The sequence below is a fragment of the Rhincodon typus genome, chromosome 12, assembly GCF_021869965.1.
Source record: "Rhincodon typus isolate 14 chromosome 12, sRhiTyp1.1, whole genome shotgun sequence".
Lineage (NCBI taxonomy): Eukaryota > Metazoa > Chordata > Chondrichthyes > Orectolobiformes > Rhincodontidae > Rhincodon > Rhincodon typus.
Genome location: NC_063343.1, coordinates 56362887 through 56381187, shown reverse-complemented (window position 1 = coordinate 56381187; position 18301 = coordinate 56362887). Strand labels below are relative to the sequence as shown.

At 37.9% G+C, this 18301-nt stretch overlaps 1 protein-coding gene across 2 annotated transcripts in view; it reads right to left on the bottom strand.

Annotated features, from left to right (window-relative positions):
• LOC109935795 (vascular endothelial growth factor C-like) overlaps positions 1–17988 on the bottom strand; it is a 69161-nt gene extending 51173 nt beyond the window's left edge. For both annotated transcript variants that reach the window (XM_048604055.1, XM_048604056.1), the window contains exon 1: positions 17506–17988. In XM_048604055.1, the coding sequence (XP_048460012.1) occupies positions 17506–17742 (237 nt within the window). In that variant the 5' untranslated portion in view covers positions 17743–17988. The remainder of the gene's footprint in view (positions 1–17505) is intronic.
• Positions 17989–18301: the final 313 nt, after the last annotated feature.

Here is an 18301-nt window from a genome sequence, read left to right as displayed (position 1 = left end):
TTGCCCGTTCATAGAAATTAGTTAATAGAACACTCATTTAGTAAGTAAATTTCCCTCCCTTTATTATGAATGGGAGAAAAAGTAATCCAGTGTTTAGGTCTGTTTTAACGGATTGGGCTTGGTTTAAAGGAAGATTATCTTCATTAGAGATAGTAGGAACTGCAGATGCTGGAAAGTTTCCAGATGGATCCATCAGTATCCAGCCCAGTGACATTATTAGTGCAGGAGTGTGACTGGAGGATGTAACTATGTGTAGTTTAGTGAGGACAGGCATAAGGCATTTTGCATTTTTTAATTAACTAGCATTTTAGATTTTTCTCATCCATACATGTGATGTGGACATTGCTGACTAGGTCAGCATTTATTGCTCATTCCTAATTTCCCTGGAGAAGGTAATGACAAACTGCCTTGGGCTGTATGGACACCCACAGGGAGGGAATTCCAGGACTTTGACCCAGTGACAGCGAAGTGATCATGGCTCATGAGAGTAAAATCCAACCTACATGGGGAGGCAACAAAAACAGAAATTGTCAGAAAAGTTCAGCATGTCTGGCAGCATCTGTAGAGAGAAAAACATAGTTAATGTTTTGGATCCAGTGACCCTTCTTCAGAACTCTATGATTTCCAGCATCCGCGGTTCTTTGTGTTTTTCCCACATGGCGAAGCAACAGCCTGATGATATTATCACTCGACTGTTAATCCAGAGATCCAGGCTTCAAATCCTTCCATGGCAGATGGTGGAGTTTGAATTCAATAAACAATCTGGAGTTGACAGTCTAATAATGACCATGCATCTATTGTCAATTGTCTCAAAACCCATCTGATTTACTAATGTCCTTTAGAGTCAAAAACCGACATCGTTGCCTGGTCTGGCCTACATGTGACTCCAGACCCACAGCAATGTGGTTGACTCTCAACTGCCCTCTGGGCAATTAGGGATGGAGAATAAATGCTGGCCTACCCAGCAGTGAATAAAAAATATTCCTACCTACCACTGATAACCTTTCACCCATTTTTTTTAAAACCAAGAATGTATCCAGCTTCACCTTAAAAATATTCATAGAATTCTGCTCCCACTACCTTTTCAGGAAGAGTGTTCCAAAGACTCAATCATCGGAGGGGGAAAAAAGGAATTCACCTCATCTCTATTTTAAATGGGTTTACTTTTATACCTACCCCAAGTTCTACACATCCCTGTCCATACCAATCAGGATCTTAAATAATCCAATCAAGACATTTCTTACTTTTCTAAGCTCCAGCAGATACAAGCCAAGCCAATCCAACATTTTCTCATAAGAAAGATGATGGGTTCCCCCACTTAATACAGAGATAAGGAGGAAGTTCTTCTCATAAGGAGTAGTGAATCTGTGGAATTCTTTACTTCAGAGGGCTCTAAATGCTGGGTCATTAAGTATATTCAAGGCTGAGATGGACAAAATTTTAAGCAGTAAAGGAATGAATGATTGTGGAGAAAAGGCAGGAAGTTGAAATTGAGATTTATCAGATCAATCATGATCTTATGAAGGGTGAAACAGCCTCAATGGCTGACTTGTCTACTTTTACTTCTATGTCTTCTGGTTTTATAAACTGCTTCCAACACATTTGCATCCTTCCTTAAATAAGATAATCAATATTGTACATAGTATTTCAGATGTGGTCTTACTAATGCCCTGTATAACTAAAGCATAACCCTCTTTATTTTTGTATTCAATTCTCCTCACCATGAACAATATATTCTATTACTTTTGGAGAGAAAAAAAAAATCAAGACCTCGAGTCTGGTATGACTACTTCAGAAAAGTTCAAAATATAAAACGCTATTTCTCTTTCCACAGATGCTGCCAGACTTGCTGACTTTCTCCATCATTCTCTGTGCTTGTTTCAGATTTCCAGGATCTGCAGTATTTTGCCTTTATTCTATTATCTTTTTCAATTACTTGCTGTACCTATAAATTAACCTATTTCTGATTCATACACTCGGACACACTGACTACTTTACATTTCAGAGCTCCGCAATTTGTCATCATTTTGTTACTATTCTTCTTTTACATTTCTCCTGTTAAAAGAAAAGTTTTACATTTCCCCCACAGTGCATTGCTTCTGCCAGATCTTTGCCCAGTCCCTTAAACTATCTCTATCTTTTTGTGGACTCCTTATGTCCTCTTCACAACTTACTTTCCCAACTATCTTTGTTACATCAGCAAATTTGACAACCATACCTTCCATCTCTTCATCCAAGTCACTTAAATAAACTGTAAACAGTTGAAGTCCCAGCATTGATTCCTGTTGCACATCAATCGTTACATCCTGCTAATCTGAAAAGACTTATTGATGCCTACTCTGTCTTCTTTTGACCAGCAAACTTTCCATCCATGTCAATATATTACCTACTGTACCACAACATTTTGCTTTCCACCATAATGTTTGAGGCTTTTACTAACTCCTTCTGGAAATCATAAGTGCAATGCAGCCACTAGTTCCCCTTTACCCATAGCACATGTTACTTCTTCCAAGAAGTCCAAAAGATTAGGAGAACTCACGTTCACCACACAAAATCATCCTGATGCCCTCAAACTTATCCATGTATCTTTCTATTTCTTCTTTCACAATAGATTTTAATATTTTCCTGATGGCAAATGCCAAGCTAACTGGACCATATTTTCCTGCTTTCTGTCTCCCTCTCTTTTTGGATAAAAGGAATTAAAGTTGCTATTTTACAATTTAATGGGACATTTCCTGAATCGAAGGAGTTTTAGATAATTGAAACCAATGTATCAACTAGTTCACTAGCCACTTCTTTTCATACGTTACCATTATATCCAACAGGACCCAGGCTCCTGTCAACCCATACCTCCAACAATTTACTCAGTACCACTTCTTAGGTGATTAAAATTTCCCACATTCTTCCATCTTTTTTATTTTCTGATTAAAAGCTGCTCTGGGTTTGTGACCCATATCATTTATAGTGAAGATTGATGTAAAATACTTGTTTAACTCTTCTCATTTTTTAAATTTCCATTATCAATTCCCCACACTCACATTCTGTAGGAACTTTGTAAATTCTTTTCTTTTTAAAATATTTATATAATCTCTTAGTGTCAATCTTTACATTTCCTGCAGCTTTCCCTCATAATTTAACTTTTCCTTCCTTAAAATATGTCGCTTTTTAATATATATTCTGTCCAAATTTCTTAGCTGCTACCTGACTTTGCACTATTATATGCTTTCTCTATCAAATTTGATTCCAGTTTTCTTTAATGTTTCTAATTAACCACAGATGGTGGGTCCATCCCTTAGAATTTTTCTAACTCATTGGGTTGTATCTCTTCTGTGTAATCTAAAATATCCTCTTAGGTATTTGCCACTCTATCTTAATCTTGTCCTATCTTTTAACGCATTTGCCAATTCAATTTACCTAGCTCTACGTTCATGTTCGGAAAGTGATTTCATGCCTATACCTGAAGTATGCTTACAGAAGTTTTACTGCAACTGTACAAGGTGCTGGTGAGACCATATCTGGAGTACTGTGAGCAGTTTTGGTCCTCTTATTTAAGGAAAGATATTATTTCATTGGAGGCAATTCAGAGAAGGTTCGCTACGTTGATCCTTAGTATGGAAGGATTGTCCTATGAGCAAAGGCTAAATAGGTTGGACTCTACTTACTGGAGTCTAGAAGAATGAGAGGTGAATTCATTGAAGCAAAGAGGATTCTCAAAGGGCTTGACAGGGTAAATGCTGAGAGGATGTTTCCTCTCATGGGAGAGTCCTGGACGACAGGGCATAGTCTCAGAATTAAGGGAGGTCAATCTAAGACTGAGATGAGGAGGAATTCCTTCCCTCAGAGGATTGAGAGTCTTTGGAACTTCTTGCCATAGACACCTATGGGGGCAGAGTCCCTATGTATATTTAAGGCTGTTATAGATAGTGTCTTTGTCAAGGCGGGGGAAATCAATGATTATGGGAAAGGGTAGGAATGTGGACGCAAGGAATGTTGGATCAGCCACGATCCTATTGAACGGTGGCGCAGGCATGAGGGGTCAAATGGCCTACTCCCGTTCCTATTTCTTATGGATTTATGCCCTCATAATTGCCCTCATTGAAGTTTTAAAAAAGTAGTCTCAGACCCACTCTGCACTCCATCAAACTGAATGTAAAATTCAGTCATATTATGATTGCTGCTGTCAAAGGATGCCTTGAACTGAACTGAGATTTGAAGTCCTGGTTTTAACATGAAGTTGCCGCTCTCGTCCTTCTACAGGGTAGAGATTACTGGTTTGGAAGGTGCCGTCAAAAAGAGCCTGGGTGAGTTACCGTGGTGTACCTAGGATAAAGATCCTAAAGAGCCAGCGTAAAGTCATGAAGTCTGAATGAATTTCTGGGAATCTGTAATGTATCAGCGTTAGCAAAGTATGGATCGTGAAGCAACTTTAGTAATTTGTATATGAAGTAGTTGGGCTAGATTGGTTGACTTCAAGACATTTAAAAGAAAATGGTTGTACAATTGACATTCAAGAAGCTCCATTCTTACAGACTAGAAGATGGCAAATAATATCCCTATGTTCAAAAACACAGCTAGACATGAAGTAGAGAATTACAGATAGCTTAGCCTAACAGGAATAACAGGAATACTTATCTGTACTTTTTTTGTATATCATTTGATTTATTATAGTTACATGTACCTAAGTACGGTGAAAAGCCTTGTTTTGCGAGCAGTGCAGGCAGATCATAGCAAACAAGGACATACAAAATAATTTCAACATTTGTTAAAAAAATCAAATCACTGAAGAATAAGCAATCAATCTCAATCACTATTTTATCCAAATGGTTAGAACAAACAAATAAAATTACTGCTCAAGTATTGTACCTTGAACGTAGTTTTCAAAAGATATATGATGCGATTCTACATGTCAGACTTACAAATAAAATTTTTGAAGAAATATTTGGATTGAAAATTAACTTGGAAATTGGGTACTAAAGGTACCAATTAATGGAAAAGCTCCAGATCAGGGACCAGTCATGATTTCCAGGCATCTTTTCTGAATCTTACACAATTCATATTATTCAAGATATTATAGTGGAATAATCTTCTGTACTCACATTAAAACTATGATTAGCAATCACAGGTTGATTTTAACGTACGTAATTAAAATGAATACAAGTTGAAATAGATAACGATTTTAATGAGGCTGGTGGAATTGGGAGACAAGGTAAACGTAAACTGCTTGGAGTTTATGCAAGTGTCTTCCCTTAAAAGAACAACAGCTGATGTTTCAGTGGGGGCAGTATGCCCTTTTGAAATTGATTTAATTAAAAATCCAAAGATAATTAAATAATTGTTATTATTCAACCTTCTGAGTGTGCTTATTGACTATTCATTGAACATTTCAAGTCATTTTTAATGTAATTATCAAAATAAAGGTAAAGAATCTGAGAATCCCAAAATGCAGAAAGAGGCCATTTGGCCTATCAAGTCTGCACCGACCCTCTAAAGAGCATCCCAACAAGACCCAGAACCCTACCCTATTCCCATAATCCCACATTTACCACGGCTTGCACATCTTTGGACTGTGGGAGAAAACTGGAACACCCGGCAGAAACCCACACAGACACGGGAGGAACTTGCAAACTCCACAGAGACAGCCACCTGAGGCTGGTATCAAACCCGAGTCCTGGCAGTGCGAGACAGTGGTGCTAACCACTGATCCACAATGCCTTCCATAGGACTGCTCTCTTATTAGAAAGAGGCAACTGATAGTGAATCACTCCTGAAGGTTACTGTGCCTCAGATGAGGGGAGGGTTTGACAAAACAGGACCTCCATGATAAGCTTACCCAGTACAGCAACTGGACTCATGCTGTTGGCCTCACTTTGAATCACAAACCAACCATCTCGCCAGCCAACTGAGCTAACCAACGCCCATAACAATATACAGGGACACTGGCTCAAACACAGTGGCTACTAATAGGTGAAAGAGCTTCCCGCAATGAAGTTCTTTTGAAGTGTGAATATTTGTCTAAAGGGAAAATGCAACAGGTTATTTGCACATGCTCAAGGTTTGAAACGTCAATGAGTTAAACGAACGTAAAATCCATTCTTGATGATCACCTGGCAATATTTTCAAGCAACATCAGTAGAACTTCTCCCCACTCTGACTATAACTTCAAGTAGTGTCAAATGATCTTTTGCATTCACCTCAGAGAACTGATGAGGAATTGGTGTAATGTTTCACCAGAAAAGGCAGGAACTCCAAAAATGCAGCACTCCCTCAGTACTGCAATGTTTTGTCGGCCCAGTTTATGGATTCAAATCTCTGGATAAGGTATTGACTTTCTGACCCAGGAGACAGACCTACCTTGAGCCCAGGCTGTCCAAATAATTACTGGAGCTGCATGTGGAATACTTTGTAGATGATGGTTCAATTAAAAACAATTCTGAGAAGAAGATTTATGACTTATGGGGTCATAGAATCACACAGCATTGAAACAGATCCTTCAGTCCAAATCGTTTGCGCCAACGAGACATCCCAATCTGACCTAGTCCTGTTTGCCAGCATTTGGCCCTCGGGTCCTTTTTAAACATTTCCCCTCTCACCTTAAACCTATTCCCTCCAGTTTCGGCTCCCCCAACCTAGGAAAAAGACCTTGGCTATTCACCCGATCCATGCCCCTCATAATTTTATAAACCTCTATAAGGTCACCCCTCAACTTCCAAACCTCCTGAGAAAAAAGCCCCAGTCTATTCAGCCTCTCCCTATAACGTAAACCCTCCAGTCCTGGCAACATCCTTGTAAATCTATTCTGCACCCTCTCAAGTTTAATAACACAGCTGTCAGTCGGAAATCAGGCTGTATACCAGGAGGAGAGATGAATCTTTCTGGGAGGAAAACAGTTTTAAAGTAGCTTGAGACCGAACCTGGTGACATAGATATGATATGGACTGCCAAATCAATCTGTAAGGTCGGGCTTATTTTATACCTGCTATTTAATATGTAACTGAAAGTTTATAAGCAATTGCAATTTGCCTCTAATGTTCAAGTTGTGGCAATTCTGGATATTACAGTATAGGTATTTTTCTTAGTGTTTATTTTGTTTGAATCTTGTAAAGTAAAACTTCATGTTTTAAATGTGGAATCTTCATTGTTTTAGTAATAACTGGAATTTTGATTTTTTTCTTAAAAAAATAAGATGTTCTTGATCTATTGATCTCAGAGAGAAAAAAAGAATCAGAGCACAGGATGCTGCACAGGCAGACAGCAGCTATAACAATATGCATTCATATATCATTTTTAACAAAGTGAAATATCTGAGGTTCTTCAGCAGACTATTATTAAGGAAAAATTGCCACTGAGCCCACGTGTGACCAGAAGCTTAGTCAAACAACTAGGGTTTAAGAGAGATTTAAATGGAAATACAGTGTGAAGTAGAGGGGCAGGGAGGTTTAGAAAGAGAATTCAAGAGCTTAGGATCCAGGCAACCAAAGACACAATTCGAGATCATTATAAGCAAAAGTATTCTTTGGAAGGAATGGGTTCCATTAGATGAACTGCCTATGTTTTGTTCTCCGCGTTCTTCCGTTTTTAGTTTTAAAAACGTACTTAATAAAAAGGTGAATGAAGCCAGGAAATTTCTGACTATTTGATCTACAATTTTTTTTTAAAAAAATCAAACAATATAACAAAAAAAAACAACTTTAAGCCCATGAGAGAAAATACAAGGTATGTCAAGAATATTCAAATAATCTGAACAGAAATGATAATTTAATTCAGGAGGCCAGTTTCCAATTTAGACGAAAACAGATATAAAATGATGTTAAGCAATTAAAATTAACACATTTTAAAAATATCAAAGGAGAAAAGTTTCAAAAATGAACCAAAATAAATGAGAAATTAAGTTGGTAATTTGAAATGACAGAAAGATAAAGACAAAAAAAATGAAGGAATATTTGAAACAATAGAATTGTGGTGCCATTTTACAACAGGCGGAGTATTAAAGGTGTAAGAGAACAAAATAATAAGTTAAGAATTTTATGATTTTCTTCTCCGTAGTTTTCTCTGTAGAAAACGACTGGTGCTCTTTCTGGTAATTGAAAGAAACCAGATGCTTTGATTTCATGCAGGAAATGGAAGGCAGTAATGAAATGGTCACTCAAAAGTTAGCGTGCTGGAATATCAATAAGGCATATGAGCCAAGTAAAATGTATCCAAGAATACTTCAGAATATGAGAGGAAAAATATATTTGGCTGAAAATCTTTTGCAGCTTGTTAAATCCAGAGATAGTACTTCAAGATTGGATAGTAGCTAAAGTTATTCCAATTTAGTTTAAAGAGAAAGGTCATGAGTATATTCCAAGGAATGATGGGCTGGTTAACATGACATTACAGCACTAAAGCAAACAATTCAGGTTTGTTTGAAAGTACATACAGTATGGGTTCTACATCTAGCAGATTGATCTGGAGGGGAGGTGATGGCCTAGTGGTTAATTGCTGGATTGTTAATCCAGACACCCAGATAACATTCTGGGGACCTGGATTCGAATACCACCACAGCAGATGGTGGAATTTGAATTCAACAAAAAGAAATCTGGACTTAAAGAATCTAATGATGACCATGAATTGATTGTTGAGGAAAAATCCATCTGGTTCACTAACGCCCTTTAGGGAAGGAAACTGCCATCTTTACCTGGTCTGGCCTACATGTGACTCCAGACCCACACCAATGTGGTTGTCTCTGAACTGCTCTCTGGGCAATTAGGGATGGGCAATAAATGCTGCCTGGCCAGCGAAGCCCTCATCCCATTATTGAATAAAAATAAATCAAATATTTATGATTACCAAAACCAAACAGAGATTCTGCCTTAGGTTGAACGTGTAATGTGGTAATTAATGCTCACCTTTTGAATAAAGGAAAAAAAAAATCAGAATATTCTGAGAAGTAATAGAATTGAGGGGTGTTACATATCTGCCCCTGGAGAAGGCAATCAATGAGGCAGGTGGGATATAGAATGAAACTTAACAGCAACTTAATACATAACAGGAAATAAAGGGTAATGACCATTAAATAGCAATTATAACATTAGACAGGCATAACAAGCAAAGTAAGGAATAGATCAGTCAATGCAAGTATTTCATGTCACTCCATGGGTAGAATTTTCTCCTCCCTGGAGGTGTGAGAAGGGGAAATAACTGGGAAAGTTGGCCCTGGAGAGATAACTGTCCCTTTGTCATCCACAGCTTCCTGGTAGGTAGCAGAAGAGGTTAGTATCCTGACTGGGAAACCAGTATCACCAGCCTGTTGGTTGGGGGTAATGGGGGCTCCGATTGCACAAACTTGCTGCTATCAGAGGCAAGGGCGGGAGACAAAGAGTGGTCCGTGAAAACCACAACCCCACTCATACCTCCAATCTCACCACACTCCACCCTCAACTCTATCTCCCCATGACCCTACCTCACAACAAGAAGAAAAAAGTTACTTACCTCACCTTTGGGTCCCTAACAGAGATGGTCTCAGTTGGTGGTCTTTAGGATCCAGAAGCTTCTGGCCTCTGATTGGCAGCTGCTTCCAGCAATCTGGGAGGCCAATGCTGAGGCTTGAGAAATTGACCTGAGCTCTGCCTGGCTAATTGGTGAACAATAGGTCAAAGTATCTCAGCGGTGGGTGTGTCATATTTGTTGTCCCCAACACTTCGTCGATAAAAAAGAAAATTGCAACCTGTCATCACTGACAAATATTTATTGAAAAATCTATGTGTGACTCCTTGACATTGAAGATCTGAATTCTCGCAGACTTTCTCCTATTCTATAGTATTGATGATCTGCGACCCCTTCAATGCATTCAAAAGTAAGACAACTGAATAAACTGCTTTTTGGTAGTCTGATTGAGGGAGGAATGCCAGCTGGAATGCCTAAAAAGCTATTGGTCTCTATTTGAAACGTGCCATAAGATCTTTAATGTCCTCAAGGATAGGCACATAAGGCCTCATAATATGGGAGCAGAATTAGGCTATTTGGCCCATTGAGTCTGCTCCACAGTTCAATCATGGCTGATATGTTTCTCAACCCCATTCTCCTGCCTTCTTCCAGTAATGCTTGATCCCCTTACCAATCAAGAACCTATCTCTGACTTAAATACACTAAATGACTGGCCTCCACAGCTCTCTGCAGCAATGATTTCCACAGAATCACCATCCTCTGGCTGGAGAAATTCCTCCTCATCTCGGTTCTCAAGGATTGCCCCTTCACTCTGAGGCTGTGTTTTCAGGTCCTAGTCTCTCTGGCTTGTGGAAACATCTTCTCCACATCTACACTATCCATGGCTCACAGTATTCTATAAGTTTCAATAAGATCACCCCTCGTCTTTCTAAACTCCATCAAGTACAGACCCAAAGTCCTCAACCATTCCTCATGTGACAAGCCTTTCTTCCCTGGATTATTCTTGTGAAATTTCTCTAACCTCTCCAATACCAGCACATTCTTCCTTAGATATGGGGCCCAAAACTGCTCACAATATTGCACATGCAGTCTGACCAGAGCCTTATACAGTCTTAAAATGGATGCTAACATTGCATTTGTCTTCCTAATTGCCAACTGAACCTACATGTTAACCTTAAGAGAATCCTGAACTAGGATTTTGAAGCCTTTTCCATTTAGAAAATAGACTATGCCTCTATTCTTCCTACCAAAGTCCATAAGCTCACACTTTCCCATTTTGTATTCCATTTGCCACTTCTTTGCCCACTCTCATAGCCTGTTCAAGTCCCTCTGCAACCTCCTCACTTTCTCAACACTACCTGTCTCACCAGTTGTCTTTGTGGAATCTGCAAATTTAGCAAAAATGCCCTCAGTTCCTTCATCCAGATTGTTAATGTATAATGTAAATAGTTATGGTCATGACACAGATCCCTGCAGAACTCCACTAGGCACTGGTTGCATCCTGAAAAAGAACATTTTTACGTATTCTCTGCTTTCTGCCAGTCAGCCAATCCTCTATCCATGCCAGTACCTTTCCCCTAACACCATGAAATCATCTTATTTAGCAGCCTTCAGTGCATCACCTTGTTAAGGGTCTTCTGGAAGTCCAAATTGATCACGCCCACTGGGTCTCCTTTGTCTGACTTGCTCGTTACCTCCTCAAGAATTCTAACAAATTTGTCAGGCACGACCTCCCATTGATGAAGCTGTGCTGACTCAGCCCCATTTCACCATGCACTTCCAAATATTCCACAAATCTCATCCTTACTAATGGATTCTAAAATCTTACCAATGACCAAGGTCAGGCTAACTAGCCCACAGGTTCTTATCTTCTGCCTCCTTTGGTTCTTAAATTTACATTTGTCATTTTCTAGGCTCTCCCTGAGTCCAGAGATTTGGTCCACCTCATCTGAAAGACAACTACTCCAGCAATGTTGGACAACAACAAAAGAAGAATATCAGGTAGTTAGACAGCAGGAACAACAATAACTTGCATTTACATAGCACCTTTAGTTTAGCATGCTCTCTGAAGGAGCTCCACAGGAGCTAATCAAGTAGAACTTGATGCCAAGCAACATAAGATTTTATAGAATAGGTGACCACACATATCTGACAGTGTCTTACACCAAGATGTACGTTCAAATCCACAAGCTTCTGATTTAGGATCAAGGTTCTAGGAAATGAGATTAATAAAAATGCACACTAGAACATTTGAAGAGTCTATGGTGTTAATAATCTTTTGAATGTAAAATAAATATAAAAGAAATATTCCTTATATAACTCTTGCTGTATAATATCATCTTAAGAATTGAATCTAATTCTTCTCACTACCATCTTTATTAAAAAAAATCCATTGGATTAATGGATCTGATAAGACAACAAAGAAAGAAATTTAAACACACAAAACATTTGTAAGAGAACACGACAACTTCCAAATTTAAACAAAAATCACCTAGATTACCATTTTATACATTTCGTGTCACAAAGCACAGAAGCAACCTTAGAAATTAATGAGCAATTTGGGAAATTATTATGGCAAATTATTTAGTGGGGTTGCACTAATCAGGAGAAACATGAGGAATCTGTGTTCAAAATAAATCATTCTGCTGAAGATTTAGTACAACTTTTTTCATTGTGTCACTGGACGTAAGCAGTTAAAATACATTTGCATTCACGGAATGACAATCCTGTTTAAATTTCTAAGTCTCTCTGGAGCCGTTGTTGAAATATGTTAAGGACTTGACACTTGAAGCAACTGTGAACTTATTTTCGATTATATAAAGGTACTCGCTAAGCTTCACAATCACTGTAAAAATACCTTATGTTACATCCACTTTTCATTAGTGAAAATCTGGTGTAATATAATTCTGTGTCTTTCCAAAGAGTAGGATATGATAAAACTATCAGGTGAATTAAGTTACAGACAGTTCCCTGGTTTATTTGTGGGTACGCTACAAAATGTATTAAGCTGAGAGAACACAAGGGTTTATCCACGACAATGGTCATTTTTTTCAGATAGGACTAAAGAAGCGCAATGGAGAATTTTATTCCTTAATAAAATGATACTTAATGCAAATGGGCATGCAAAAATGAGAAAATATTCAAACTTCACTAATTTAGATAAGCATAGAGTAGAAAATCAAAACCAAAACAAAATCAAAGGCAGTGAACAGGATATTTGTTACATACATATTCATTGCTACTGAGGATATAATTGGATCATAATGAAAATAACGATTGGACTTTTGATAATGATCCCTCTTGGCATTCTAAAGTATAAGTCAATGTACTTTGTACCCACATTAATTTATTTTTTCATTGATTCGAACTGATTTAAAAGAGACTGATTAAGGTCATTATAATTACATACCCATGCAACAAAGTACAATTTAATATGACAGCTTCTACATGTAGTAAAGGGTTGGATGCAAGACAAATTTAAAATTTTTTAGTAATGATATTTCCAGGTTTACAAAATACCCATTTGTGTTGTATTCATGCAAGTTCCCCATATGGTGAGTTTCTGATATTTGTCTTATTGCCTGTGTGAGACCGGAGGCCAGGAAGAAAAACGTGTTATATCTAACACTTTATTGAATCTTAGAGCAACATAGTCAAGATGCGCATGCTTAAAGATATTTCTTGTAATATGCATTATAACATACGTTTCCATTGCTGCTGTGCATGTATCTTTCTCTAATTTGCCTTGTTACCTTGAATATTTTTCATCTTTCTACTTTTTAGTGGCACTGGCAGTCATCAGTCTTTCCTCTTGTAGTTGCATTCCTGGGTAATGAGGTATTAATTTCAAGTGCATAACTTTGGCATCTGGTTTCACAGTTGATGTGTGGTGGCATACAAGAAACTAAATGTCAATTACACATGTGCCCCATGTACAGGTGTTATTAAAACTTTTGCAAAAGATTTTAAGCAAAGTGTGGATGGAACTGATAAGTCACCCACGGCCCACTAGCACTCTGAGCCAAAAGGTTAGGGGTTCAAATATCCAAGCACGAAATTTAGACTGAGACTCCAGTGTAACAATAGCCACGCCATCTTTCAAATGGGTCGTTAAATCAAACTGTCCTCTTGCATGAACATAAAAGATCCATGACAAAGTTTAAACAGGAACTGAGGAGTTGGCCCCAGTGTCTAGCCAAAGTTATTCCTCAACCAACAGCACATTTAAAAACTAAGAACATCTGGTCATCATCATGCTGCTGTTTGTAGAACCTTGTTGCACTCAAATTGGCTGTCACATTTCCTACATCAGTAAGTATTCATCAAAAGAACTTAATTAGCTGTGAAATGCTTTTTGACATTGTGAGGTTGTGAAAGGCTTTACATGGAGGAGAAAAAAGTACATGAAACTATGTATGAAATGGACCAGCCTCTCCAATATACTTAAAAATCCTGATTTTTTTCTTTACATTAATCAGCTATATTATCTACTACAATCAGCATGCAAATAGGCAAAAAAAAAACAATTTTATTTACAAATTAACTGACACAAAGAGGAAACTGTAGAATATGCACACATCAAGAAGGCACACAACTGTACATAAATGGACAAGAAACATTTTACAGTCAATCACACTCCACAGGTAGAATAGTTTAAAACCTTAATGTTTTGGAGAATGTTCATAAAGAGATGCTGTAATACCCAAATAGTCTCTTCCAAACTGGAAATGCGAATATAATAATGATCAGCAACACACAAACACTTTCTGAAATAGAAAAATACTCAAAAATAAAATGAACCTCCATTAGTAAAGCACCACTTATGACCTCAATACATCTCACATGGCTTTACCATCAACAATGTACTATTGTACAGTTATTATTGTAATATGGGAAAGTATTAAACAAAAAAGGAGTTTTAAAAGGTTATGTGAAGAATAAATATTCATTGAGACAGAAACAGAGCAAAAAGTGAAGAAAACAGCAAGAACAAATTCAAATATGGAACAGCGGAAACAGAAAAGTATTTATTACCAAAGATTCTCCTGTATCACCCATTCGCTCTCATAATATATAAAACAAGAACACTTACCAACTCCAAATATCAACATTCTACAAATTATTTAACACAAAACCCCTCAGTTATAATTTTACAGACCATTCTGAAAAATTGAATTGTTGATTCTGTAAAGATAAATGACTAACTCTGCAATTAAGACGTATGACAGTTCATTTGAATGACAAGTTGTTAAATTAGGTTGGAAACATCCAGTTGGATCTGAATGTATTTTATAATTTTAGAATTTTCTCTTTATAAATATTCAAATATTTGCTGCTATCTTCTGAATGTTGTGCATTATTTCCTGTTCAAAGCATGTTGACAAACTTCCAATGTCAATGAACTCTGCCAGCACATGTATTCCAGTTCAGGGAAAAATCTTGCTATTGCCTCTCAAAAGTAAATTGAAACTCTACATGAACTGAGTTTGAGAGAACTAAATTGCATACCCAGATTCAGACTCCACAATTCAGCTCTATACATTAAGTACAAATAGACATAATTGCAGACTGTGATAAGTACTTGCAACTGCCCAAAAATGATAGACAGGAAAAATTGGTCTTTGGTCCGTGAGCTTGTATCATACTGTCAAGGACAATCTTAGTATCCAGTAGGAGATACATTATCTCTTAGGAGAGACAAAAACACAGAAAAAAAGTTGTCCAGTTTAGGGTCTAACAAGCTGGAAATTTGGACTTTGACCTCACAATGATTGGAAAACAGTCGATATCTCATCAACTTCTGTAAACTGCAATACATGCCACTGTAGGGACTTATCCAACTCCCTTTTAAATGCTTAAAATAAATCTGCATTCATTGATAAGCCGAAAACTTACAACAATGATCAATGATCCTTGTGAAAATAACTTTTCATAACTTTTCCCCATATATCTTGATTCCTCCTACTTTTTAAAAAAAATTCAGTCTACCTATATTGATTGCACTTAATCTCTTCAATACTTTAATATCTTCAATACAATTTGCTTGATGCCTATACCTTCCAACCATAAAAATACATGGCTTTTTAAATACATTCTGATAACTAGTTTTAAATAAGGCATCAGTCTCTTCTGTACCTTCACTCGGGCCTCTCTATTACTTACATTAGAGATGGAAAATGCTGAAAATATTCCATAAATCTGTCAGCCACTGCGGACAGAGCCGAGCTAACATTTTAGGTCGATAGCTTTTCATTGGATTAACTTTAACACTTGACAAGTGAGGGGAACAAAACTAATCACAGAACTGTCACTGTGACCGAATTAAATTTTGACACTAGGACAACATCTTGTTAGGTATTGTCTTAACACTCAAGCTTTTGCTGTAACTTCATAGCACTGGCTATAGACCTTTAACAGTTCATGGACACTTGGATCTTTCTCTATACTTTTGCCTTAAATTCATAATCCTGCATTGTGTACACACTCTTACCATTAGCCAAATTCACATGCATAACCCTACATTTAGCTATGTTAAATTACATCTGAGAGACACAGGCTGATTTCCTGATCTTGATCTGGTTGTAATTTATTTTTCTTACAGCAGGTCCTGACACCCACACAAATCTTTATATGATTCATCAGCTTACATACATTTCCTCCAAAGCCTTTTTCCCAATCATTAGTACAGATTGTGAAGAGTTAATGCCGTCACACTAATTCTTGCTCACGTAACCCCTCCAAATCAACCCCATGTGTCACTACCATTAATAACATCCTTCCATGAGTATGCAACCAATTCCCTCTCCAACCTAAAGTTGCACATTAATCCTACAGGATTTTAATTTTATTTAATAGCTTATTGTTTGCACCTTGACACATGGGCCAAACTACAGATACTGATAACAATCTCAGAAAGAAGAAAACAGTTGATATGCTCACCTTTAGGAAATTTAAAGAAAATTAAAATGATAGACTGTGAATTGAGTAACACTGACAGAAATCCTTATTAATAAAATCAATGTGTGATTCGGTCATTCTAAACTTCTTCTGAAGCAACTTTGAATGTTTAACAGTATTAAAAGTACAATACAAACACAAGTTGTTATTGCTGTAGTTGTAAATCAGAGGTCCCAAGCATCAAACACAAAGGGAGAATAAGAATGTAACATGAGAATTCTGTTGTGCATTTTATTTGGACATTAAAATCCACGCATATCGAAATAAATGTGTCCATTAAGGATTGTTTTAGGTCTCCTGTGTTCAATTACAGTACTAGGGCTAAAAGGAAATTACTGACAAATTTATGGAATTTGAGCAATGGGCTCTGTCTTGAACTACCTGATAATTATGAAAATTTTAGAAGTGAGCCAGCCAAAAATATGCATGCAAGCCAATGACACAATGCTTATTCGATGACAACTGTAGCCTGGCCTAATCATCATTCGGAATTTTAAGTCTGCAGTCTGTCATGCAGCCTGCACACAATCAGGTATCTGCCAACTGGAGCCAGTTCTCTCTTTGGTCACTCATCAAGAGGGTAGTCAGAGAATGGTTAGTGATTCCTGCCTTTCCGTCCCCGTATTGGGGATTTCACTTCAGATCATGGGAATTGTGTATACATTTCCAGACGAAAAATTTGCAGGACTCACAGGAGAAGAATAGAGGGAATGGGACGAATAGAATGAGTTTACTAATGGGTGGACAATGGGCTGAAAGGTTTCTCCCTGTGCTAAACGATTCTGTACCCAAGGCAGGATGGAGAATGTTGCTCAGGTATTTACTGTGTCAGATTTTTGGGACAGTCAGACCCCACAGCAAACAGGTGGGCGACAGAGCTGGAGAACAGCCAAACACCCCGCAATCACCGTGTATCTGGTAACGAAATCGATTCTTAACCGCAGTTCCTTAAAACCCTGCCCTGTTGCAAAACAAACTCCTTCGGTGCCACGAGCAATGTTATTCTGCATCGACAGGCTCCTCAATAAACGGGTCAATGGGCTCAAATCCAGCAAGATACAAACTACAATTCCAGCGAGCTGGAAAGATGGAACGTTAAAATGTAATAGGCTTCACCTTTACCTCTTTTTCTTCCTCCTCTTGATACTGGTCATAGTAATCCTGGTTGGACTCGTAGGCAGAGTTGGGTCCCAACAGTAGGACGTGCACGAAGGACAGAAACACGAACAGCCCTGATAGACTCCAAACTCGCCTAGATTTCTGACAGCTCCGGTGAAGCAACTTGCTGCAGCAAACGTGCATTTTCTTTTTTTTTGCTTTGTGTTTCCTCTCTCTACTAAAAAAAAGTTGCTTGAGCATAAAAGTCTTTAAGAAGTCGAGGAATAAACTTCCCAGTTTTTTTTTCCGAAGAGAATAGTAGTCCAGACAACAAAACGTCCTTTTTGATTTTTATATATAAAAAAGTATTTAATAAGCACCAATGCGCTTTCTGCTCACAAAACTTTCGGGGGTGAAAAAAAACCTGCGCCTTTTGAATGTGGAGCTACTTTTCTGAGGATGAAAGTGGTCGCAGATTCAGAGGCTGGAAGTGCAATAAAAAGGTGGTTGATGCCTAGAGGCAGTCTCTGTGCGCTCTTACCTCACTGCCTGTCAGCATACTTTCCCCATATAAAAAATAAGTTAAAGCATGTCAGTGCAAGAAATCTAATCCTGCCCTTCGCCGACTGCGCGCCTACATTAACCCCTTCGACCCCTGTCACACCCCATGTTGACCAATTTGGCTGAGAATAGGCCATTCGGCCCTTCATTTGAGTCCTGATCCTGCGTGAATTGCTTTTAAACCAGCTGGGGAGGGGAACAGAGGAAAATGATGACAATGTTGAAGAAAGTGTGAGCAGAGTTAAAACCTTTGACTTCA